Raw genomic sequence first — 26,340 nt, forward strand, 5'->3', positions numbered from 1 at the left:
GCGCCTTTTGCGTACCAGGCCCGTAACTATGGGGAGGGACCTGTGGAGGCCCTGCCTTCGACTTCCAGCTGCCCCCTCAATTTCTAGGAGGCCCCGCTGGGTACAGCCTGCTTTCCCTCCTTTTTTGCCATGGCTGTTATCAGTGGCAGCAAGAGCTGGGAGAACCAAGGAGGGCACAGTGCACTGCAGCTGGAAAAGTAACAGATGGAGAGGAGGGAGAAGGAGGAGCAGGAGGAAGAATGGGGGAGGGAGATGGTTGGAGCTGCTGGCTGCAAAGTTCTCTAGGGTGGGGGAGAGGGAGGTGGAAGGAAACTCCCCTGCTTGCACGCAAGGTGCAGTCCCTTCTTGACTCCCAACATTTTAGGGCTGGCTGCCTCAACTTCACCACTTTCAGAGCCTCCAGCTTTTACCCCTACCCCAGAAAGGTTCTGAGAAGCGGCAAGTCCCACAGTGGATGAGAAAGGGTGCCTTGGCTCTCTGTAGCTCTGCTGTGTGATTGAGAGAGCCTGGCACAGCTAGAGCTCTCTTAATCAGACCTGGCCTGACAAGGCCTCATTTAAGCACTTCTGACCCTCGTAAGAAATGAGTTTGACAACCTTGAGAACAAATGGGGTGTGGTGGGAAGAAATTTCTCAAATTACAACAACATCAATGTCTACTGTGCCTTTATTGCAAGCAGTTTTCCTAATTATGGGGATTCAATTGCTGTGTTTGCTAACTTGTAAAATTTTAATTGTATATTTCGGTCTTTGAATTAGCTACTGAATGCCTGGTATAGATGCCTGGTATAGATGGTTCTGACATCCAGGAAGGATTTTTGCCTTTGATGCTGGTTGCTTCTCTCAGCAAAATGTGGGTGAAATGGACTATGTATATTTTGTTTGGTTTAGTTTACGGCAATAAAGCACAAGCATCTTTCAGCTTTGTTCCTGTGTTTTTCTGTAGATATGATCGCAGATTCAAGTTTTGTCAAGCTGAATTATTCACTTAAGTTTTCATATGGGTCTAGATCAGCATCATTCAATTAGATTGCTGGATGAAGAATAAGAGATGTAAAATTTCCAGATTTTGAAGCCATGAGGGAAAAAAGTCTCCCCTTCCCTCCAGTGGAAAAATTGAAATTTTGAGAAAAATCAAAATATTCGTAGTACTTGCCAATTAAGCATAACTTTATTTTACTGAATTAACAACATAAAAGTAATCATTTATGACTTAGTATAAAAACAGTACTATTTGGCATATATATGGAATTTAAATGTATAAATGTGTTAGTTTTCAGCAGGAAAGACTGTAGACATATCCAGTACTTGAGAGAGAGCTGACTGACTTCTTTTCTGCCTTCACACATGTATTATTTTTTTATACCTCTCAAGTTGCAAAAAGTTGAAATTAAAAAATAAAGTGTATTATTTGAATAGAAAAAAATCTCATACAGTCAGCAACAGGACTAATAGCATATCGGGATATCAAGTTTAACTTTAAAACTTTGAAAACACTGAATTCTAAAGAAAAACCGATCCTCATTACACATTACAGCAAAGTAATTGGTAGCTAGAGGCTGACAGAGGTTGTTGCCCAAAGTATTCTCATTTAAACACACATTCTTTTACAAATGCTGTGTATGTCTATGTTATATACAGGAATTATATATGTCTACAGTATATACAGGCCTTCATATCTGTGGGGAGAGACAACTCCGCTTTCGCTTCTGTTGGCCACCATGAATGCTGTGCCCTGATGCTGCTTGTGGTTGTTGATGCTAGTTGCCTCCCTCATGTGCCTCTCCCACATGTACAATATTAAATGAAAGAATAGTAAGCAAGGACTCAGTATCTAATGAGGAGCTCGAAGGCAAGGTTGTGCCCTGAGATGTTTCTATGAGAAGCCAAACATTCTCAGACCATACCAAGCTTAGGACTTGCTATTTTGATTTTCAAGTTTTCATGGTCCCCTCAAGCCCTCACTATTTCCTTGTCTGCATACTCCACAGGCTGGACAGCACTCTTTCAGCATTGTCAGGTTGCATATGTCTTGCAGAGACGTCTGTCCTCTTGCATCCTTCAGACCATATAAGAAGCTTGTCAGCTAAACTTTAAAAGCCAGTTAAGATAGAAGAAAAGATTTCTGTATGTGGCCTACCCCACAATATCAAATCTCAGTGGGTAGCTGACTCTGAAGGGCCATAACTCAAAACCCACATTCTAATCAATCTCACTCCTTGATTAGAACGAACTTTGCACTGAAGACAGCAAGAAATGCACTTCTTAGTTTGTAATTGGTAGCTAGAGGCTGACAGAACAAGAGCGGGAAAGGCCTGAAACTTTCAGAGCAGCTCATAGAAATGGCAAACAATCAGCATCACACAAAATGGGAACTTCTAGCATTCAGGTGAAACCCTTTATTATTGTCTGTGATGAACAAAGCGTGTTGTGTCTCTTGTTTATGCTGCAAGCCTTTGCAACTGAAAGCAGAGTGAAAACCAACTCAGTTTTATACGGAGAATAATTAAGATGACTTCATGTATCTCTGGGGTGCCACTCAATCAACTAGAGTTATCTAGGGCTGACCTATTGGTTTCCAATGGCCAATCAGCACGTTTTCTGGCTAGTGTTCTCAGTGAAGTGATCTGGAAGCTAGGTGAAAGCAAATGGGGAACTCTATGGGCTCATACCTTTCCAAATACAAGAAAGCCAATTCTGTCCTCTTCCTGAAGGTGTTGAGTCCCTGTCCCTGAAAAAATGGTTCTGTCTTCAAATTAGCTGGGTGGTTGTGATGAGGTCTCTGTCCTTTCAAAGGACTCCTGAAGTACCCTCATAGACCTCCAAGGAAACTTGGATCCCACTTTGAGAAATGTACTAAAGACAAATAGGGTGAAGAAGGGAGAATGGAACATATGAATCTGCCTTATACTGAGAGTCAGACTGTTAGACCATCCAGCTAAGTATTGACCTCACCGGATCATCTACTTACTCTTGCAGTGGCTTTACAGGATGCCAGGTAGAGAGGGATCTTTCCCAGTACTTGAGGTAATTTATGATGGGCCTGATATTTTCTGTATGAAAACCACGTGCAAGGCCACCATTCCAGCCTTGATCTTCATCCACTGATAAATAAATGCTGGGGTGTGGAGGGAGATAAGATGGTTCAGTTGGGTTCAGTGTGGAGTTGTTATGAAATTTCACACCAGTCTAAAAATTTTCCTGAGTTTGAATTTTCCTGAGTTTTCCTGAGTTTGAATTTAACAGTGCTCTTGAAGTTTGAACTTTTGTTTTTGCTCTTGAAAATCAGTGAATTCATTCTCAGTTGTTGACTGAGAAAACATGTGGCTTACCCACTTGAAGGAAACAGAGGACTCTGTGAAAGGCAAGTGTGTAGAGCTCCCTTTTCTAAGTACTTCACTTGCTTTGCCCTTACAAGAACTCTGTAAGTTAAGCCAGTATTATTATCATCATATTGCAGGGGACACTGAAGCTGAGACAGGGCTTGCTTGGAACCACAAGGTGAGTTCATGCTGAGCTGAGATTCAAATCATAAGAAGAAAATTAAGGCCATGGCAAATTTGGGTTTACCTCTGCATGGTGCAAAATGGCCCTGAAACACAGTCACTAGTGCTGAACATTCTGTTAAACATTTTATTTTTTAGGAGGGAAATCTTTTTGTATATGCTCTAAGGTTTCATTGATGCAAGTAGGGACATGCTTGTAAATATCTCAGTTGACATAACAAGGATCACTGTCTGATTCCTCCTGCTGAAGGCTCTTATTCGTCCATTTACTTGACAATGCTTTGCCCTCCGTTGATCTGAAAACCACAAAGGTGATTTTGGTAAAGCAATATTAGGACAGCAGTCCTACAACATTGTTATCACAATTCAAAATAAACATTGACAGCTGTGGTGTGCAAAATAGAAGTCTCTGCTTAGTGTGATGCCTTAATGCAGGAGTGTCAAACATAAGGCTCCGGGGTCCAAAATCGAACCACCCAGGTCTCTTACCTGGCCCATTAGCAACTGTATGGAAATGTAAGGTGCCATCCCCCCCACCCCACTTTATGGTATCTCTTGGGAAAATCCTAGTCTTGTGTATGATTAAATACATTTATTGGGGCTTTTGTGTGTTCCCCAGTAAATTAATTTCTTTCACTGCTAGGAATCAATTGCTTTTTTTGGGGGGGGGGTATTTTTATGTGCGTGGAAACTTCTGGTGACTGACCCTTACTGGGGACATCAGAGAGATGGTTGAATAAAGCCTGCCTCTGCCTTCCCAGTCCTGGTATTCCAAGGAGTTCTTCCATCTAAGTACTGTCCAGAGTTGACCCTGCTTAACTTCTGAGATCAGGTCAGGGTGGAATCAATTGCTTTTGTTTGTATTTTGTGTAAAAAATAATATTGTTAATTAGTTTTGCCTGTATCCTTTATAGAGTTTACGTCTCTGGTACCTGGCATTTCATTTTATGGCACATATGGTCTGGCCCAGTAAAGTAATATTTATGTCAGATATGCCCCTCATATCAAATGAGTTTGACACTTCTGTCTTAATGTTTATTTTATTTGAAAATATATCCCACAGTGTTTATAACCAGTGGCCCATAGGGATGTTATAAATGGCAGTTACAATTAAAATAATGGTGAAACACAGTAGTAAACAGGAGGTTAGAAGGAGATGAAAGCATTAATTAGTACACTCCCCATCTTTCCTTTCAAGTAGCAGTTGCAATATGCTCACTTTTAAAGAAAAATTGGGGTAAATAGTCGGTCACAAAATTATGCAAAATGTGTGGATCTTCCTTCAGTGTCAGGATCAGCTGTTGATCCCATCGCATCTATTTCCTGTGGGAAAATATAGACCATTTTGGTTACAACAGTGGTTTTCAACCAGTGGTATATGCACTACTAGAGGTATGGAGAAGCAATCTAGGTGGGACAAGGGAGGCCAAAACAGGCAACCTCCTGCCTTGACTTTGATTCCCTGCCTTAATAGGGCAGGGGAGGGGAATGGGGGGAACAGCATCCTGCAATGCTGTGGTGTCACTTCTGGTCTCATGACTGGAAGTGATGTCACCACATTGTGGAAGACTCTAGGATTCCCCCATAGAATTTTTGCTTATGGTTATGCAGCCAGAAGTGACATTGCAACATCATTGGCCACCGCTTGGGTGAATCTCCACTCCATTGCACTTTCCTAGGGGGGTTGTAGCTAAGGGCTGGCCCCCTTTGGTGGGATGCAAATCACTAATAATAATCACTAAGCATTTGCTCTTTCTCAGTCCCCATGTTCACCTGCAAGTGTGATGTGTCATCTCTTTCCAACCCTATCTGCCATAGATTATCCATCTGTGGCCTTTTGGCATGCTGCCTATAACAGAATTTCTGCAAATGTATAAATTCTTATTAGAAAAAGTGGTCTTCTTGTTCTGTCATGGTAGGACAGAGGTTCTTTGATAGAATGATTGGTGAGACATACGATATAAAAAGCTGACAACTGCAGTCTGCAATGTATGCACTGACAGTTGTGTCCATGAAGATATAAACTTGTTGAATATATTTGTATGTGCCTTAGGTAACTATGTTGAAGATAGGCAAATGAGCGATAAATCACTGCAGTTTGGCTCTGAAGGCTTTTGAGCTGCTTTGCTTGTGATGATCGCTATGCATGGTGCAAACCTACTTTGGTGCAACCTATTTAATATTAATTGATTAATGGATTGTATTTAAGGAGGATGTATTCTGAGTGCTCAAGAGTTCAGTAAACCCTAAGGCAACAATCCTTTATGGTAGACAAGCTGAGGCTAAGAGTGGATAAATTGATAGTGAGGAGGAATTAAAATAGGGAGATTTCTAGGCTCAGCGCTCAGCTCTCTTGGTTTCTGGGCCACAACTGCCCATGCTTTACCACACTCAGAGTCACAGACTTATTTTACCTATTGCAATCTGCTGCGTACTTTAAAATATTCTGAAATAGAAAATAATAATGTATAATTTAACAGGGGTGGCCAATGGTAGCTCTCCAGATGTTTTTTGCCTACAACTCCCATCAGCCCCAGCCATTGGCCATGCTGGTTGGGGCTGATGGGAGTTGTAGGCAAAAAGCATCTGGAGAGTTACCATTAGCCACCCCTGAAGTAGATATTAATGAATTAATTAATTTTTCATGGAATTGGGAAAAAGGAGAGGGGAGTGTTACCTAATAAGAACAATTATAAAATCAAAGATGTGCAGTTGCTATATGCTCTTAAGAGTTGCACCCCCCCAATTCACTGTTCTGGCTTTAGCTACAACCTGACATGACAGAATACATTGCATCAGAGGAAGTGAGCAAGTGAGTTTATGATGGAATACAATGCTGTTAGTCTTTAAGGTGCCACTAGACTCTTATTTTTGTTTCAGCAGACTAACATGTTTTTGGCAAAGTATCCCAACAACTGCGAACTAGTCTGAAATGATGGGTGCAGTCTCATTCCTATGCCAGTAGGAGAGATTTTGCTAGAATTGCCTGCCTAAAATCAGTGGGACTTAAACATGCTTCCCTTTGACTGGATCAAAAGTTGAATGGAATTGAAAAGTTGAATGGAATTGAAAAGTTGAATGGAAATTGTTCACCAAAACTCTATAGAATGGGGGGAAGGGTGCACACATAGTGTTGGCTGCTCAATGAATGGTGTATAAATAATAAGATTACAGTTCCTTTTAAATGCATGCCTGTTGTCAGAAGGTTAGCTGGGAATGTCCTGTTTCAACTTGTTTCTGGGCTGAATCTTTCAGAAGAAATCTGGAGTATTTAGGAGTAAAGCATGGTGGGGGTGGGAGTGGGAAATGTGGAAGATCTATTGCAGAATGTGAAAGTTCATGAGAAAAATCTAAGCTGAGCTTCCCCCAGATGCTTACTGTGCTTAGTTGAACAACATTATTTGTTAATTTAGATTTATAGCACCCCCTGTCCCTTGGGTCCTTGGTTTCTAATGTAGTATAGCGGTTTAAGTGAGGCAGGCAACCTATGATCAGATTTCCTGGTTTTATTTTTACTGAAAAACAGCCTTGGGAGATTAACAGTTTGCTTGGGGTGGTGGGGGTATGGAAGTTAGGAAGATAGGAAGTGTTTAATCCTTCTCCCTACCCTGATTTTTTGGAATCTAAATAACCTGCAGATGTTTTCCTGCTGGGGGAAAACAGGCTTTGAAGCAGCTGATGGAGAGAGGTTTGCTGAATCAAACCATCAACCCTGCCTTGCCTGCCCACCCCTCCCCCCGCCCCCAATCCTCTGATGTGTGGTTGTTTTGAAGAAAAATAAAAGCTATGGGAGATTTGATCACTGCTCACTGACACAGCACGTGGCTTGCCCTGTAGCTCTTTTAGTGAGGTGTACATTGCTTGGTGGTTTTGAAGGAGGGGAACGGGTTATTGGGTTTGTTTTTGTTTTTTGCATTTTGCATGTGTTTATAATTGGATTTGTAAGTTACCTTGGGTGCGGCCACACCTCACATTAAAAGCGGGTGTGTAGCACTCAAATTTGAACCGCTGAATATTGATTCAATGCAGGCTGTTCAGACAAGCATCCAAGAATGCGACTCATTCTGTTGTTGAGTGATCACACATCCAAAACTATCACGCTCTTTTCTTGGAGCATGCGTGATCAGATGTTGATTTCTGGGAGGGGGGGGTCCATTGAACATGCGCCCAACTGTTTGGAGGTGGGAAATCAAACAATGCTTCAGAGGCAGGGGGGGAAGGGGGAAAATTTCCGGAATTAACATTGCGGATTTAAACCAGGGAACTGCCAGGAATTAATTTCCTAGAAATTGGAAGTGACAATGATATCTGGAAGTCTTCCACATTGAAAAAAAAAAAGATTTTTTTCCTGTTCTGAAGAGTGGGATAACGTTCCCCCCCCCCCCCTCCGATCCTGTGTAGATTGGAGAAGCAGAAGCATCACCTCACATTCCTGGATGATCTGGCAATGCGCATGTCTGCTGGGGCTTTAAAAAAAAAAAAAAAAGTGGGAGGGGCAGTAAACATTCCAAGGGGCAGTATTGCACATGAGCTGTCCAAACAGGAAAAAGCCGATTTTGTGCCGCTGTTTTGAAAAAGGGCCAGACTTTCTGCACTGTCAAATTAATGCGGCACTGATCCGCAGCAAGTCGGAATGACCCTGGATGATGCTCGATTGTCAGATGCGGATGTCTGAACGAACACATTTAATCCTTCAGTGAGATGGAGCTGTGTCGCCACTAATGGTACGTCTGGCTGCACCTCTTGAGCCACAAAAGAAAATCAGGGTATAAGTATTTTATTACAGAAACTAAAACAAATCCCTGTTTTAGATTTTACCCCAGCCATGTCAGTACTGGCCTAAGGCAAGCCTCTCTACTCTCAGCTCCCCCTTCATAATATGGGGATTAATATTAGTGTCAGCCTATTTTACAGAATTGTTGGAAGGATTAAACAGGTAATCCTCCTTGAGACTTGGCAAGAAACTTGGATTAAAATAAATTGAATAGACAAATTAATACTATGTTTGAATGTTTTAAACACATTTCAAAGTGATTATTAATATTAATATTAATAATAATAATAATCTCAGCAATGGAAGCGCCAGTTTTACACACTCACACAGAGGTTTCAGTGAGAGTGATCTTACAAAGGACTTTTCTTACTAACAGGAAATGTCTAGTCAGTGGTGATGATAATAATGCAATTACACTGCTATTTATGTATATAGCATAAGCAAAGAATCCCCCTATTTCCTGCCCCAAGGAGTCTACAATCTATATTTGGACAGTGAAGGAGATAAAAAAAGGAAGCCTTGGGTGAAAGGGAAGCAACACATGTAATTTATGTGTGGATGCAGTTAAACTTGGCTAAGCTTAGTTTCAGTGCCTAATGAGCACAGAGGGGTTTGTAGAAAAGTGAGAGTCTTGTTTCCATAAAAATTAATAAATGTTTATTCCACAATAAACATTTTTAGGTTATTATCATTTCATTAGATCTTTAAGGCTGAGCCTCACTATGGACACATATCTGTGTACATGTATACACATGAGATTATGAAGGCAGAAAAAAACCCAGGGTCAAATAGCCTAAAATACAGGAAGTACAGAGGTACAATGCAATTATGTGAAAATCAGATGTAATTAAGTAAAGCACGCAGAACGTTTGCAATAGTAATGATGGAAGATCACTTAATTTTGTTAGTTTTGCTAGAGTGATGAACACCTACTGTTAAGGTATATAATGGCTGAGGTATTTCAGGTCCTTATTAAGTCCTTGGGTGAGGGTGTGAATCTTCTTGATGAATTCCATTTCAGCAGTTTAACACTGAAGACTCCCTTTGAAACTCTTTTGCTGGAAATTATGACTTAACTTGTACTGTTTTTGGTTTGCATTGTTTTATAATTTTGTAACCTTAGTCCTATTGCATTGGTTTTGGTTTTGATGTCTTATGCTTCTTGTGTTTCTTGTAAACTGCCTTAAGAACATAAGAAAAGCTATGTTGGATCAGACCATCTAGTCCAACACTCTGTCACACAGTGGCCAAAAAACCAGGTGCCATTAGGAGGTCCACTATCACTCATTATCATCCATTCATTATCAGTGGAGGCCCAGATAACAGCCACTGCCAAGTCAGCATTTTTCCATCTGAGGCGGGTGAGGCAGTTGGCCCCTTTCCTAGAGCGTCAGGACCTAGCAACGGTGATCCATGCGACGGTCACCTCAAGACTGGACTACTGTAACGCCCTCTACATGGGGCTGCCACTGTACCGGACCCGGAGGTTGCAGCTAGTGCAGAATGCGGCGGCCAGGCTGCTGCTTGGTCTCCCAAGATGGGAGCATATATGGCCGGGGCTACGCGGACTGCACTGGCTGCCGATTGTATACCGGATCTAGTACAAAGTGCTGGTTATTACCTTTAAAGCCCTATATGGCCAAGGACCGACCTACCTGAGGGACCGTCTCTCCCCATATGAGCCCCAGAGAGCACTGAGGTCAGTAGGAAAAAACAGATTGACTATCCCTGGGCCAAAAGAAGTTAAACTTCAAAATACCCGCACACGGGCCTTTTCCGTCGCGGCCCCATACCTTTGGAATCAGCTCCCAGAGGAGGTGCGGGCCCTGCGGAACCTAGATCAGTTCCGCAGGGCCTGCAAAACCACCCTCTTTAAACTGGCATTCATCAACGACTGAATTATAGGTGTATAATAAAGGAAACATCAAAATGGTCCGGTTTAGGGATCTACCATCAGTATACCATGTGACAGACATAGCGTCAAATAATAATGTCTACTGCCAGATTTAGTATTGTTAGATTTAGGAATGTTTTAATTAATTATTTTAATTATGTTTTAATGCTAATTTAATGTCTTATTATTGTATTGTTTACTTTTAGATGCTGTTAGCCGCCCTGAGCCTGCTTCGGCGGGGGAGGGCGGGATACAAATAAAATTTTACCTTACCTTACCTTACCTTACCACTAGTGGGGCCAGGACACGAGAAGTCCTCCCACTGTCATCCCTCCCCCAAGCACCAAGAATACAGAGCATCACTTGCCCCAGACAGAGAGTTCCATCTATATCCTGTGGCTAATAGCTACTGATGGACCTCTGCTCCATATGTTTATCCTATCCTCTCTTGAAGCCAGTCCCCTCTTTAGTTTCAGCAAGAAATGTGGGCTATAAATACTGGTTTCAGAATATTGCTATTTTTAACATTAAATTTCTATCAATTTATGCTTTTATATAGAGTATAAATAGGGATGGTGTGGTTTTGAGGGGAGATTTGAAAGGAGGGAAGAGAGGGTGCTCTGCTTAAGTGTTTGGGATGGGAATTTGGTAGAGTATTTTAAGGGACTGGGAGACTTGAGAATCTTCTTGCCTGCAGTCTTTATGAGTCAGTGTTGCTCATCTTTGCAACAGCATTCTTCTAACTTGTATGCCGCCATTTCCAAGAAATATGTAGTATCCAGTGCTGCTGCAGTGTGCTAATTTGAGGTCGTCTTAGAATAGATCTGCCCTGTCAATACACCAGACGCAGGACAGGAGAATGGGGAGATTACAAAGGAACTGAATCAATTCTTTGTGTTGGTTTTCACCATGGAAAATGTGGGTTTGTTATCTATACTGGAGCTGCTGTTTTGGGCAAAGGTTTTGGAAGAACTAAGTCAATCTAGAGTACTAAGGCTGATGGACAAATTAAGTCATTGAGTTCAGATCTAATGAAATTCTGCAACTTGTCGCTAAAATCAGTCTCCCTTCCAGAGGACTGAGAAGGTAGTGAATGTAACACCAGTTTTAAAAAGGAATCCAGAATCTGGGAAGTTACAGGCTGGTAAGACGTAAGAGTGGGGGAGACGGTTATTAAAGATAGAATTATTAATCATGTAAAGGAACAAACCCTGCTGAGGAGCAGTTAGCATGTTCTATAAAGGAAAGTCCTACTTTCATCAACCATTTGGAATTATTTGTCCAAGCTAACAAAGAAGGGAAATCCGCTAGATGTTGTACAACATGAGTATAGCAGCACTTTAGACCCAAAATTTAGCCCAGTATAAGTGTTTGTGAGTAGACAGAACTCATTTTATTAAATGCATGAAATGTTTATTTGTTTGGCCAGTATGTTTATATTAAAGGCTTCAAACAACAGAAAAGAAGGGAGCATGTGAACACTCTCTCTTAGGCAGGCTAATTTGACACATGTATTTGTTTAAGGGGGGGGTACAGTTATTACTTATTCATTATACTTAATCTGTACCATTACTTACTTTGTATCTAATAATTGGAAAATACATTGCAAGACACCTTTTTGAAAGATTTTCCTTTGAGACCAATTCCCAATAGCTTTGCCAGTGAGTATTCTGACTTTGGAAATTCTGGCAATTTTGGAGGAGGTAAATTTGTACGGCAAACTGTAAAATGGATGTGAATCTGACAGTTTTTTTTAGATAAAGTAAATAGGAAACATCTGATTAAGACTGCAGTCATGTGTCTACTTAGGCCCAAGTATATGCCACATATAGCTCTGCATAATTTTACCCTGATTTTTTAAATATGTAAAGTAGCCTACAGAACACTGCATTCACAAGGAGACAGAAAGGCGAGGGATGTGGTCTTGCCATTTTTCTGTTCAAAACTGCCTGTCTCTGTAGCTTTCCCCCATTTGAATGGGAAAGCATTGTGGGTGGTGGAGGGCAGGTGAGGAGAAAAATGCTGCTAGGAAATAAATTAAGAACCTTCTCCCACTTCTGCCCTGTCTTCCAAGATTTTTGCATCTAGTGATCAACTCACATCTGTTCTGGTCCTTATCCAACACAACTACAGAAGAATTTTTATTTGGAAGCAAGTCCTTTGGATTTCAGTGGAACAAAAATGGTTGGGCTCCAAATTACATGGAGTTTCATGTAACTTTTTTAAAAAAATTAAAAGCAGCCAACCATCGATTAGATGTGAAAATCTTCACAGAGTACTAAGAGCACTTCCATTTTCCTCAAAAATGGGTAGCACAGGGAGCAAGTGTCTAATTTTTACACTAAAGGGATGGACAAGAAGGGGAAGATGAATCCTCCTACAACTTACTTGACCACACTCTAGTCTCTAGTAGATTTGTCCCTGCTTAGCTCACTTCTGGTGTTGTAGCCTGGCTCAGAGAAAAAGAGCATGGGTTCATAGAGCAGAGAGAGGTTGGGAGAGGAAGGTCTCCCTCACCTGTGCACCACAGCTGATGTCAAAATTAGACTCCACCCACTTTGTTTATTTGCATACAAATAAATATGGCTGCCATGTCTAGTTTGATCTTCAGGTTTTGAAAAAATTGCAGTAAGAAGAAAGTAATAAGAATCACATAGATTTATTTTCGTTGTCCAGTAGAGCAGCTTTTAGGAGATTGTTTGCTAGTCAATTGACCTGTCATTTATCAACTATGTATTATTTTCTACTTGTTCAGTATTATCAAATATTTGAAGGGATGGAGAAAGGGAGAGCAGAGATTTCTGTGGTGGTCTCCCATCCAAGTACTATCCAGGGCTGGCCCTGCTTAGCTTTCCAGATCTGACAGAATCAGGCTGGCCTGAACTATCCAAGTCAGGGCAGTAGTCCAATAACACTTTAACAAACTAACAATGATTCCAGCATAAACTTTTGTGAGTCAGAGGTCCCTTTGGATGCATAGCAGAATAGTTAGAAATGAGTAGATGTTTTGTTTTCTTCCTCTGTTCTCCTGTGCCGCTGTCAGCTAGTATGAGATGGTGGGTGACCTGTTGAGTAATTTGGAAAGACCTGTAAGCTGCAAGAAAATGTGGAATGAGAGTGTTCAAGGGAATAAAGCGAAGTCCACCCACATCTGAGGCCATGCTGTGTTTAAACCTAGTGCTGGAAGGGGGAGCTTATGCATTCCATTACTGTGAGCCACAAAAATTGGTTTCATTCAAACCTTGTTTCAGTTCCTGTTATGGCAGCGAATACCACTGTCTGGGGAAAGTGGCTCATATGAAATTAGCTCTCACTGTGCCATTCTATTCAATTCTGCCTTTTGTGTTTAATTTTGGGAGTCACTGTCTGCATTTCAGGGTTTAGGACTTAGTAGAAATTCCCTGTATATTTTTGTCACTGACTACAGTGTTTTGCCTTCACTGGGTGCCTTTTGTGTTTATTACAACTAGATGCACAGATGTGAAATATTGTGTATGAATGGCATGCGGTTTGGTAACTGCGCTCAGGATTCACCACAGAGAAAAGCCAGATTTTGTGACTGGAATAAATTCTGCAAATTAAGACTGTTTTTATGATATATTTTCTCTCAGAAATCTCCTTGCTTAATGTGTTTTGTCTTTGCAAGCATAGAAACATGGAACTCAGACATCTGAAACTCCCTCCCCCCCTACTGGAACTCTTGTTTAACTTCCCTTAAGTGACTTTTAAGATTGCTATAGTCATATGTCGATGTTCAGTTCTGTAGTGAGAAGGATGAGAAACTTCTCAGAAAGAAAAAAAGTAGAGATTTGCAGAAGGTAAATTTCATACCAGACGCTAAATGGTACACTTGCTTGATACAGTTGTGAAAACTGGGCTCGCATATGATCCTGCCATATTAACTAATTCAAATGTTTATATCCTGCCATTTTTCATGGCTGAAAAAGCAGCTTAAAATTTAAGAGCAATAAAATAAAATGCCCAAATAACTTTCCTTCTCCTCTCCCTTGAGATACTAAGGCTGGATTCCCACGCAGATCCTGTTCATGGAACTGCTTATCATGTAAGCTGTTTTGAAGATCCCTCCCAGCCAATGCCCCCCCCCAAAAAAAAACAAAAAACAAAAAGAGAACAGAACACCTAGTTTTGCACATCTCAATTGTCTGGGCCCTTCTGAAATAGCTGACTGTGCCTTTTGGTGGAGGTGAGGATATATATCCACATCCAGGCCTATTGTTCATTGCATGTGACTACAACTGAATTGGGCCTTCATATAGTCTGGTTCCCACTGCAAACACATCAAGAAATGTGAACTGTTACATTGTTTTGAGGCACCGGTATAAAATACCTTAAATTTGATTTTTTTTAACATTTCCCTGTCTTTCTTCAGGTTTTCAGCAGCTATCGCATTTATCTTCCTATGACATTATTATCCCTGAGAGATTTACTAGAGAACGGCGAGAAGTATCTGGTTCTTCTTCGGCACAGGTATTTTGAACTGCAAAATCACCAGTGGCTGCATCTCCCAAATCATTTAAAGAATCAGGATAGCTTCTGATTGACGATAGATGTAACGCTGGTAGAACTGTGGGATTGGTTTGTAAACATTCTCAATGAGTTTACTATGTATGTTGACCTTTAGAAGAAAAAGTCCACAACTTTTACTCAGGTTTGTAGCACAACTGGACTGATTATCTAGTGCCAGTGATGTCACTGAGACACCTCTAGTTTGGCAGTTGTTTTTGAACTGTTCCCTTTTAACAATACAATAAAGTATAAACTGATAAATGTACATGGGGAGCTTTCATTTAAAGGAGGGGGAGGCAGCACATCTGAGGTTGGAAAGAGAAGCAAAACTGACAGCAGACCCAATATTTGACTTGGCGGAATGTGGACCTGCTGTGAAAATTGAGAAGTGGGCAAGAAATTGAGCTAACAGTATAAGTCTGGGGTCCCCAACCTTTTTGAGCCTGTGGGCACGTTTGAAATTCTGACAGCATGATTGGCGCAACAAAATGAGTGCCACAGAATGGCTTCCACAGGAGGTGGAGCCAGCCACAAAATGATTGCCACAGCTTAACTTCAGTAATGCTGTGGTGGGAGCTGCTGCCAAAGCAACATTTTTTTAAAAAAAAATCTGCACACCCAATCAAAAGCCTTGCTGAGCAAAACCCTTACCTGCCCCCAGGTGTGGAATTCTAGCAGAAGCTTCTTTGCATATTAGGCCAGCCACCCCTTATGTAGCCACATATTAGGCCATACACCCCTTATGTAGCCAATCCTTCAAGAGCTTACAAGGCTCTTTTTTGTAAGCTCTTGGAGGATTGGCTACATCAGAGGGGTGTGGCCTAATATGCAAAGGAGTTCCTGCTAGAATTCCACCCTGCTTGGCCCCATCCACATCCTGAAAACACTTGGTAGACACCAGAAGAGGTGTTGGCAGATGTGTTTACTATGAGTGCCACGGGCGCCATGTTGAGGACCCCCATAACAAGTGAAGAACATGCTGTGAAAAGTATGTATTTATTTACAGGTATGTCTTCTAGCAAAATCTGTAGGCTGCTAACTTTCAGAGTGTGGTGCCCAGTGGATTCAAAATGCTTTGGAAATCTTGGATTCAATAAAGCCACAGGCACTCAGAGAAGTCTTTTGCTATTGTGTCCATCAAGATATTTCTGCCAGCTTATTGCATCAAGATGTGTGTTTCAAAATGTTTCTGCTGCCTTGTTGCAGTGTGATGGCTAAGCTTGGAAGTTATGAGCTTACTAGGTGGCTCTAGGCAAGCTCTGTTCCCTCAGCTCTATTCTCACAACTGCAGTGTAGAGATGATATTGGTCTGCAGAAGTTTGGTAAGGATTTAATTTAATTTTAATTTTGAATTTATATCCTACCCTATCCCGCAAGTGGGCTCAGGGTGGCTTACAGCAATAAACAATAAAACAGACATATCAAGATTAAAATAACATCATAAAACAATACTATAAAATCAAAGGCAACATATAATAAAAATAGCCAGTATTTCAGACAAAGGCGGCAAACCACACAACAGCATGTAAGCTGATGACTTTCAAAACTATATAAGCACCATGATGGTAAGAAGCTGGGATAATGTACAACAGGCATTATTTTGATGTGTAATTATTATGGGTTGGGGTGTCACCAGTATGCTGATGACACCCAGCTCTATCTACTGATGGATGGCCAGCCTGTCTGCGCCCCGGAAAATCTTGACCAGGCACTACGGGCCGTGGCTGAGTGGCTCAGACTGAGTGGGCTGAAGTTAAATCCTACGAAGACAGAGGTCCTTTGCTTGGGCCGCCGCGGCCCGGGGAGGGGGATCCCCCTGCCGGCTTTTGATGGTGCGCCGCTTACGGCGGCGGACAGGGTCAAGAGCCTGGGGGTGCTATTGGAGCCTTCTTTAAAGATGGAGGCTCAGATAGCAGCCGCTGCCAAGTCCGCATTTTTTCATCTTAGACGGGCAAGGCAGCTGGCCCCCTTTCTGGAGCGCGACGACCTAGCAACAGTGATCCATGCTACGGTCACCTCAAGGTTGGACTACTGCAACGCCCTCTACATGGGGCTGCCCTTGTCTCGGACCCGGAAACTGCAGCTGGTGCAGAATGCCGCAGCCCGGCTGCTGTTGGGTCTCCCAAAGTGGGAACACATCCGGCCGGGTCTCCGGACTCTGCACTGGCTTCCAGTGATATACCGAGTCCGGTACAAGGTGCTGGTTATTACCTTTAAAGCCCTATATGGCCTGGGACCTGCCTACCTGAAGGACCGTCTCTCCCCACATGTACCCCAGAGAGCACTGAGGTCAGGAACACAAAATCTCCTCACTATCCCCGGGCCAAAAGAAGCCCGCCTGAAGGCCACCAGGGAAAGGGCTTTCTCCGTTTCTGCCACAGGAGGTGGTGGCGTCCACAAGCATAGCCACCTTCAAGAAGGGGTTAGATAAAAATATGGAGCAGAGGTCCATCAGTGGCTATTAGCCACAGTGTGTGTGTGTGTGTGTGTGTGTGTATATATATATATATATATATATATATATATATATTTGGCCGCTGTGTGACACAGAATGTTGGACTGGATGGGCCATTGGCCTGATCTAACATGGCTTCTCTTATGTTCTTATGTTCCGTTATGGCCCCCGTATGGTGGAATCAGCTGCCGGAAGAGGTGAGGGCCCTGCGGGACTTGGCGCAGTTCCGCAGGGCCTGTAAGACGACCCTCTTCCGGCTAGCCTATACCTAGCCTATATTTAGCTAGGATAACAACTTGAGGTAACTGGCCAGCCATCTGTTTACAGGAAACTGAATTACTCTGTTTTTAATGTTTTTAACTGTTTAAATATTTAACTGTTTTATATTTGAAATTGTTTAAATTTTAAGTCTGATTAATTGTTGGAAGCCGCCCTGAGCCATTCGTGGGAAGGGCGGGATATAAATCCCAAATAAAATAAATAAATAAATAAATAAATAAATTATTAATATTATGTCCTAATAACACCTTGGAGAGGGAACATTGCTTGATAGTAGAGAGAGTATGTGTAAGGTATTCTGAGTCCAGTGGTTTATAAGAGCAACAAAAGTTGATATTCAAGGTGTGAGCTTTCGTTGTATCTATGTATGTGCCTTTAAATGAATGCTCATACCTTGAATAAACTTTTGTTGGTCTTAAAGGTGCCACTGGACTCAAAATTTGTTCTTCTTGGCAGCTCAGTTTGAATACCATGCTATGTCACAGGTAAGGAAGTCTAACTATGATTGTAAGTGGCTTGTCAGCTCTGGTTTATGGTAACCATGGTCTGACTGAATTGTCAAACTATTGTTATGATCAGAACTCCACCTGCTGAGACCTAATGCTACAGTGGAGACTGAAGCTGCCTTATGAAGGTGAGTAGTGAGAAGTTAGAAACAAAAAACAGATAATTGGCTCTGCGCCAAGGTTTTCCTGTTGAATGTTTGGGAGCTCAAACTGGTTCTGAACAATGTCTGAATTGAGCTCTCAACCCCATTATTTAAATACGTTGGTAGTAGCATGTGGGAGTAATTAATTTATTAAGCTTGGAGCAGAACTGGGTGGCTGACATAGTGTTTCCACTCCTTTTCCTTAGGACAAGTTATCATACTTGGTTGAAGTTGAAGGAAGGAAACATATTATTCACCTAGAAAGAAATAAGTAAGTGGCTTCTTTGCTGTGGGGCTGGGTTTATTTCCTTCCTCCTGGATATTCCAGATTGCCAGGAAATGACATGTTGAGTTCTTTCGCTGGCCCTGTATCTGACCCACAAAATGCTTAGTGAACAGATTTCATTAGAGCTGTCTAAGGAAACAGTCCAGAGGTTTGATGCCGCCCATCCTATCTGCTTCCCTTCCGAATGCTAGCAAAGCTTTTGTGGTTTGTTTGGCCCATGTGAAAAAAAAGTGACATAATTTTGGTAAAGGAAACGTTTCCACAAGGACATTAATATTCGCTTGCTGTGCTCTCATGTGTTCAGTTTGTATTTAGACATTTATTAATTTCAAATTGTATCAAATTTATTTAAATAAATATATAATTTTGCTTCAAAATATACTAGGCGAAGTGCAGTTATATTTTGAATATATATACGTTTTGTGCAATGTGTTGATGCTTCCCCAAGTAAACCGTCTTCCTGGTCCAATTCTTAAAGCCTTTCCTTTCCCTAATCATCCTTTCCTAGTTAATTATGCATGGACTTCATAAAACTGTTACTGGGGTGGGGAATGGGTTTCTCGGACAGGTGAGTAGTCTGTGGGCTTTTCTACTGCTTTTTTTCTTCTTTTCTTGGGGCTGGGTCTATTTTTACTTTTTAAAAAGAGGAGGAAAAAAAACCTCAAAACAAATTCTGTGTTAGAAGCTCTTATAAAGAGCTTGCAAATTTATGTGTGCAGCCTTCCACAATCCCTTGCTGAAGAGATTGTACTGCAATGCATTTAGAAAACAGTGTGTTATTTGCTTGAACTACATTTTAGAATTTTTGTCCCTTTTCACAGTGCCCTGACCTTTACCCTGTGTCTATTTTTACGTGATTAAATTTTTGTATCCTTTGTCTTCCAACCATGCCAGAGGGCTTTTGCCTAAAGACTTCACAGTTTATACATACAATGAGGATGGAACACTGCATTCTGAAATTCCAGATGTTCAGGTACACTTCGTTTTTCACATTTTATACAGGCTCTGTTCAAGAATAATGGCAAATCATGGTTTACTGCTAGGTGAAAGAACCTGCAAGAGCCTTTAGCTCAAACATTCTCTCCCCCCCTCCCTTTTTTTGTTCATGGCCAAGAAATACAGTTTCCATGGCAAATCTTTGCGGATGCATCTGAACCATCAAGTGTACTTTGTTCTTTTCTCAAGAAATAAACCACTATTTGGAATCTTGGATTGCAAGGAAAGCATAAACCCTTGGTTTGCTTGCTGGTTCAGATATAATGGTGACTTGCGATGTGCTATGAATGTGGAAATATGCTAGTCAACAATGTAACCCTAAACAGCAGTCCTAAATTTCTAAGCTCATTGACTTCAATGGATGTAGAAGAACCTGGAAGATCCTTTAGCTCAAACATTCTCTCCCCCCTCCCTTTTTTTGTTCATGGCCAAGAAATACAGTTTCTCTACTTAGGATGGCATTATAGATGCACATAAAGGAATGAGGTGGAGGGAGGGGGAAAGACAGTTAATTAGCCTGAGTATCCCCAAAACCTGTTTATGTAGCAGCGAGGTTCACTGTTATAGCTGAACTAAACCACGGAAACAGATTTCTCAAACGCCCATGTCTCTATAATGCACAGTTAGTGTCTTGAGAGAAAGCCACAGGGTTGTTGTGAGGACAAAATGGAGCAATGGAGAACCATGTATGCTTTCCTGAACTCCTCAGAAGAATAATGGATTAATATAAATACACCAGATAGATTGTACATGCAATAGAAAAAAAATGTAAGGATGTTTTAGTTCATACCATTTTAAGATGTGGAGGTACAAGGGAGATATTCATGTCTGATTATTCATCCATGAGGAAAAAGTCCATATAGGAAACATACGGTATGTTTAAGTACAATTATTGCAGTACAATCTGTAGAGCACGGCATGTTTGTTCTACTCAGTTTGTTGGTATTCTTCCACCTGGAGAGCTCCCCAGTTACTGCTCATATTTGATAGTTCCTCACTGTAGGCTTACCTCATGTTGGCGAGTCTTAATGCCATACCATCTAAAGTTTTGCAAGGGAGATATCTTAAGATACCATAACTCTGACAGAGTATGCAACTGATGCGGGTAGTATAGGTACCCTGTATCACATGACCTTTGAATAAAATCATTTTTCTGAGCCTAGAAATCTTTATTGGGGTATATTTTGTGTGTGTGTGTGTGTGCATGTGTGGACCTGAAGTCATGTTGACCTCTGGAGACTGATCCCTACTGGGGCCCTTTAGAATATTCAGGGAGGTGGCTGAATAAGCTGTCCCCGCCTCCCAGCTGGGTATTTCAATGGGTATTTTGCCCATTCAAGTATTAACCACAGTCAACCCTGCTTAGCTTCCAAGATCTGATGAGATCAGGCTTGCCTGGGTTATCCAGGTCAGGATTTTTTTTTATTTTTCCTTTGCTCCAAGATATAGATCAAGTGGAGACATTACCTCTTTTATTAGAAGATAATAACAGAACTATCACTCTTTTAGCTGCGGAATTGTATGCATCTGTGATAGATTTTTTTCAAATAGGCAGCCGTGTTGGTCTGAAGTAGTAAAACAAAATAGGAGTCAATTGCATCTTTAAGATTAGAGCTATCTTGTCTGGGCTAGATGGTGGCTGTACAGGATCCAATGTCTGGAGTACAGCAGGCAGAAAGTACAGTTCAACTAACCAAGCAAGAGCAGAAGGCTAGCCAACTCATATTTAGCTGCTGTGGTGTAATGGTTAGAGAACAGGATTGGCAGAGACTGAATTCAACTCCCCAGTTAGTCATGAAGGCTCTGGATGACTGTGTGCCAATCAGCCTGACTTGATCTAACCCACCTTACAGGGTCGTTGTGGGGATAAAACAGGATGGAACTACTTAAGTTCTCCTAAGCTCCTTGGAGGAAGAGCAAGATAAAAATAGAATCGATAAGTAGGATTTATATCTGTCTAGCCAGTCAAGGGTGCACATGCCTCTTTCCAGCTGTATTAGCAGAAGGTTGTAGCCCCTGGGTTACCTACATTCCTGGCCAGCTTGTTAGATTAGGTCTCAACCTGGAGGTTTCTGGTTCAGATTCCTGTGCCCAGGTAGCTCTTCTCCTACAATCCTTGCATATATTGATCACATTTCTTAATGGAAATGAAGCAAGGCAGCCTGCTGTTTAGAAACTCAGGGCAGAGTGTACGCAGAGTGGTCTGACAGCTGTAAGATCATACATTCAGCAAATGGCAAAGAGAAGTAGCCTCCTGGCTAGAGACAAAAAAAATTTGGCAACTGGCTCAGACTGAGGAACTGTGGCTGCTCCTGTTCAGAAAGCAACAGTTTCCAGGATACCCCAGAGGGATAGTTCCCTCTGATTTAGGAGGTAATGAAACTGTACCAGGCTTTTAGTCACTCGCCTAAAGTTAGCAGACACAGCTTCTAGGCATCCTGGCAGTGATGCGTATGCAAACTAGATGAGGTGGTTACTTTTAGGGTGTGGGGGTAAATTTCTTTCAGGTCTAAAGCGTGCCAGGAATAAAAGCAAGTATTATTTGGCAAACTGGCAAGTGAAGTTTTGAGGGAGTCTAGTGGCTTTGTGGACCTCTGCACAGGGCTAGATTACTTATATTATTAGGGCTTTTTAAAGGTTTTTTAAATAGTTTTCTTATGCTTAAGTTGTATTCAAGAATGAGGCTTTGTTTTGAATCTGCCCTCTGCATGGCTGTCTGCAACATACATTCATTTTCTATTAACTGCATTAATGGAGTATAAGTAGGCTTTCCCAGTGGAGCAAATAGTGCCCCTCCCAGAGCCATTTCAGGTTGGGAAAATGGAGCAGGGAAGGAAGGCTTAAGCATCTTCTGCCTGAGTGCCACAGTCTGGATCTGAATTTGGCCCCTATGTGCCTGACAATTTAATTCATAGTGAGGATCTCACAGCCTGCATCTAATAAAAGATTTCATGGCAGACATGACACAAGGACTGTTGATCAGATGCTTAGGTCCTTAGGAACATGAATGAAAACTGTCTCAGGTTGGCAGTATGAAGTATGAAGGGTTGCACTATAAGTGATCCATTTTGAGGGTACTCTGTTCCTATCTGCTCCATTCTCCACTGCTGCCTCTGAATAACTTACAACTTTCCTGTGCTGGCAGTCACTGCAGATAGAAAACTGTGTGCTGGCCAAAGGGTTGCCAAACTCCAGGTAAGGCCTGGAGATCTCCTGAAATGACAGTTGATCTCTGGCTGACAGAGATCAGTTCCCCTTAGGGTTGCCAAGTCCAATTCAAGAAATATCTGGGGACTTTGGGGGTACAGCTAGGAGACTTTGGGGGTGGAGCGAGGAGACATTGGGTGCGGAGCCAGGAGCAAGGGTGTGACAAGCATAATTGAACTCCAAGGGAGTTCTGGGCATCACATTTAAAGGGACAGCACACCTTTTTAAATGCCTTCTTTCCATAGGAAATAATGAAGGATAGGGGCACCTTCTTTTGGGGCTCATAGAATTGGACCCTGGTCCAATCGTTTTGAAACTTGGAGGATATTTTGGGGAGATGCACTAGATGCTATACTGAAAATTTGGTGCCTCTACCTCAAAAAACAGCCCTCCCAGAGCCCCCAATACCTCCAGATCAATTTCCCATTATACTCTATGACAATCGATCTCCACATAGGGAATAATGAAGTTCCCAGCAGACATTACCTTCCCTCTCCACTCCCCCGCCCCCGTTTTTGGCAACTCTGAAGCGAGGGATTGGCATCTCTACTCACGAGTTGCTGCCAAGTTCTTCAAAGTAACAGACACACCATCCCAAGAGGAAGCCTTTCTAATCGGAGACTGAAGCCTCCGAAGGTAGAAAGTCACATGGTGGCTTTGGGGGCAGGGCTTCCCTCCATTGGTCAGCTGACTGGGGGCAGTAAGGAGCCTGAGAAAGCGGAAGAATCCCCACTGGGACCTGGGGATTGGCAAGCCTAGATTGGGAACCCTGCAGAAAATGACTGCTTTGCCGAATGGACTCTATGGCATTATGCTGCACTGAGGATTTACACCAGGCCTTTCTCCAAGCATCAGTGTATGGAGGAGAGACTCATATGAGAAGTGTTCCCTAAGAGTTGGCAGTTCCTCAAATAAATGTGTTGGGACAGTTCTTGATTTCAGTGCATCCTACCACTTCTTTTTAAATTAAGTTTAGATTGGTTTTTAACTCATTTTCTCCAGGACAATGTACAAAAATAATTAAAACCATAATTAGAGCAATTTAAAAATGACCAGCTTTTGAAAGTTCTTTGGGAGCATCCCTTTAACAGTCCGCCTTACCAGACACCACTCCAGGTTAGCCAGCTTCACATCTCACCACTGTACCAGGGATGCCAGAAAAAATATTGATCTGAGATACAGCTAGATTCAAGTCTAGTAGTGCCTGAGACCAGTTAAAATTTTCAAGGTAAGAGCTTTTGCGTGGACAGCGAGCAGCGGCAACGATGAATGCAAAAAATAAAATTGGAAGTCAGGAGAGGCTAGGACTCTGGCCTTGATGTTGAAGTAGTGGGGCTGGGACCCTGCCATAGCTATGGGCCTGGTTCAAGAGTCAAAACTCTCTTCATCAGACTAGCATGTCTACCTTCTGAAACTGGCCTAAGAAGGAACTTGCAGTGGATATGACAGCTGTTTGTGGCCAACAACACAAGCATGAGGAAAACTTGACATAGACAAGAATTTTTATTTTAGAAAAGAGAACAATAACAAGGTATATTGGGTACAACAAGAGCTGAGGTAATCACAGGCAATGCAGAGAAATGAGATGAATGCTATGACATGCTTGTAAACTACACAAAGCCAAAAGTAGGAGACTTGGAATATATGATTTATGCTGTAAGAAATTTTCAATTGAGTTCCCCTTAAGAAAGATTCTTCTTTTTGAGTGAAAAAGACTCTTTGGAGTATTGGAATTTTTATTGCCCTTTGATGAAGTTAACCTGTTCAACGAAGGGCTCTGTTCTTGAAACACACAAATATCTGGAAATCATGTTGCATTATATTGCACATTTGGTTTATGGCAGGCATGTCCAACTTCGAACAGGTCATGATCTATTTTTTCCAGACAAAAGTGCTGAAAATTAAGTTTCAAATTAGTTTCGAATTAGATTTTAACCCACCAAAGTTGGGTTCCAACCCCCCCCCCCCCCATTTACAATGCACCTTCTGTCATTTACTGGTAAGCAAAATAAGCAAAAACAAAACAGAGACAAAGATCCAGAAAGAATTGCGAACAGTTTTTCTTAATTTTTTATTGTTATAGCTTTTTTAAACTGTCTTAATAACTTTCTTTAACTTTTATTGAGTAATTTGTGTTAAATGTAGGTCAAGTATTGATCCAGGCTGATCTTGCGCAGTCTTTAAAACTTCGCTCGTGCTTAATTAGTGAGATGTCTGAGCCTGCATTTCATCCACCAGCTTTTTGAAGTTGGGTGAATATTGCGTGAGGGCCAGTCTCAGGGAATCCTGGAGATGTTCATCTGTCATGTTTGGAATGCTGTATATTCTTTGTCATTTTCAGATAGGAAAATGCAGATTCACACAAATAAGTTGAACTGAAACAGAAGTGTACAGTGCATCTTCTCAAGTTGGGAAATTTGTCTCTAGGCACTAGCTTCCAAAATGATTCTCGCTCAGCACGAGTCTTGAGAAAAATGTCATTTTTGAGTCCGGCTTCAGCTCAGCAAGGCGGGGGGAATTGCAACTCTTGCGAACTCCCTGAATTGAGCAGATTGAGGGGGTCTGGGAAGCCCAGATAGCCGAGGGGACCCTTGACAGCATGGGAAACGACATTCCCAGGGATTTTGTCGGCGGGCAAAGCCTGGTTCTTTGTCTATCCTGAAGCCTCACTGCGACAATCACCATTTTGTATGGCACTAGCTGTGTCTACCGGTAACAAAATACTTTCTTATAATCGTCTTCCTACTTCAGCTAACGAACTATACCTTGCAAGTAAGTTTACTTTGGAATATAACCTATCAACTAACGTCCTATTATAAAGCCAAATTTGACTGTTCAAAAGGAGTGGGAGGAAGCTAAAAGGCCCCCCCCCACAAGAGAGGCTTCTAAAATTAAAAGAACAACCTTATAACAATTTTCTTTATTTCTATATTTTCTTTAGTAAAGGAATTGGACTGAGTATATAGTTGTGGATAGATCTGGTTTAAAATTAAATAAGTGACAATTGGACTATACAAAGCTTGATCAAAGGTGGAATGTGACTTTATATGAGAAAAGCTGGATTTCTGGATTTTCAACCTGGCACTCTGAACTTATTCTCTGATTTCTACTATCATACTGAATATAACAGCAGGGAAGAGATGAATAATTCAAAAGATGTTATGGTTACTATACTCTCTATAAGGCAGGGACTTGGTCTTTTAGCAGAATTCGTAAAGGAACAGATGGGAAAATTCCTGGAGAATTGTAAAGAAATGGAAAATATGGAAAATATACAAGAACAGAGGTATCAAGGAGTACAAAATCTGCCTGAGAAGTGAGCAAAAGTGAAACGACAACTGCCTGAGATTGCTTTGCCTGATTTTAAAATGAATGCAGTTTATGCACTTATGCAATAGAAACGAAACCTACAGTTCACTGAGACAAAGAAAGGGGCGAATAACATTGATTTGGCTCCAAAGCTCTTTGTAAAAATGCTCAGCAATGAAAGGGAAAAATCAGTTGACTCAATTAAAATCTACAGCCTCAGAGCAAGTCCAGCAACAAGGATTATGACTTGGAAGGCTTTTAGGAAGAAGAGAATATAAACTCTTACCATACAGTGGCTTGACATGAGCATAATATTATGGATCTAACATAACATCTTGGAATGGATATTCTCATTTTCGAACTAGGGGATCTTCAGTTTTATTCAAACTATAAGAAGAGATTAAGACTATGCTCTAACAGGCACAATATTATGGGACTTAATTTTGAATCCCCCCCTTT

At 41.6% G+C, this 26,340-nt stretch overlaps 1 protein-coding gene across 1 annotated transcript in view; it reads left to right on the top strand.

Moving 5' to 3' along the window:
* ADAM9 (ADAM metallopeptidase domain 9) overlaps window positions 1–26,340 on the top strand; it is an 89,384-nt gene that overhangs the window by 11,133 nt on the left and 51,911 nt on the right. The window contains exons 2-4 of the mRNA XM_060251731.1: window positions 14,564–14,661; window positions 18,290–18,354; window positions 19,264–19,342. Of these exons, the coding sequence (XP_060107714.1) occupies window positions 14,564–14,661; window positions 18,290–18,354; window positions 19,264–19,342 (242 nt within the window). The remainder of the gene's footprint in view (window positions 1–14,563; window positions 14,662–18,289; window positions 18,355–19,263; window positions 19,343–26,340) is intronic.

The sequence above is a fragment of the Heteronotia binoei genome, chromosome 12 (assembly GCF_032191835.1).
Source record: "Heteronotia binoei isolate CCM8104 ecotype False Entrance Well chromosome 12, APGP_CSIRO_Hbin_v1, whole genome shotgun sequence".
In the NCBI taxonomy this organism is placed as follows: domain Eukaryota; kingdom Metazoa; phylum Chordata; class Lepidosauria; order Squamata; family Gekkonidae; genus Heteronotia; species Heteronotia binoei.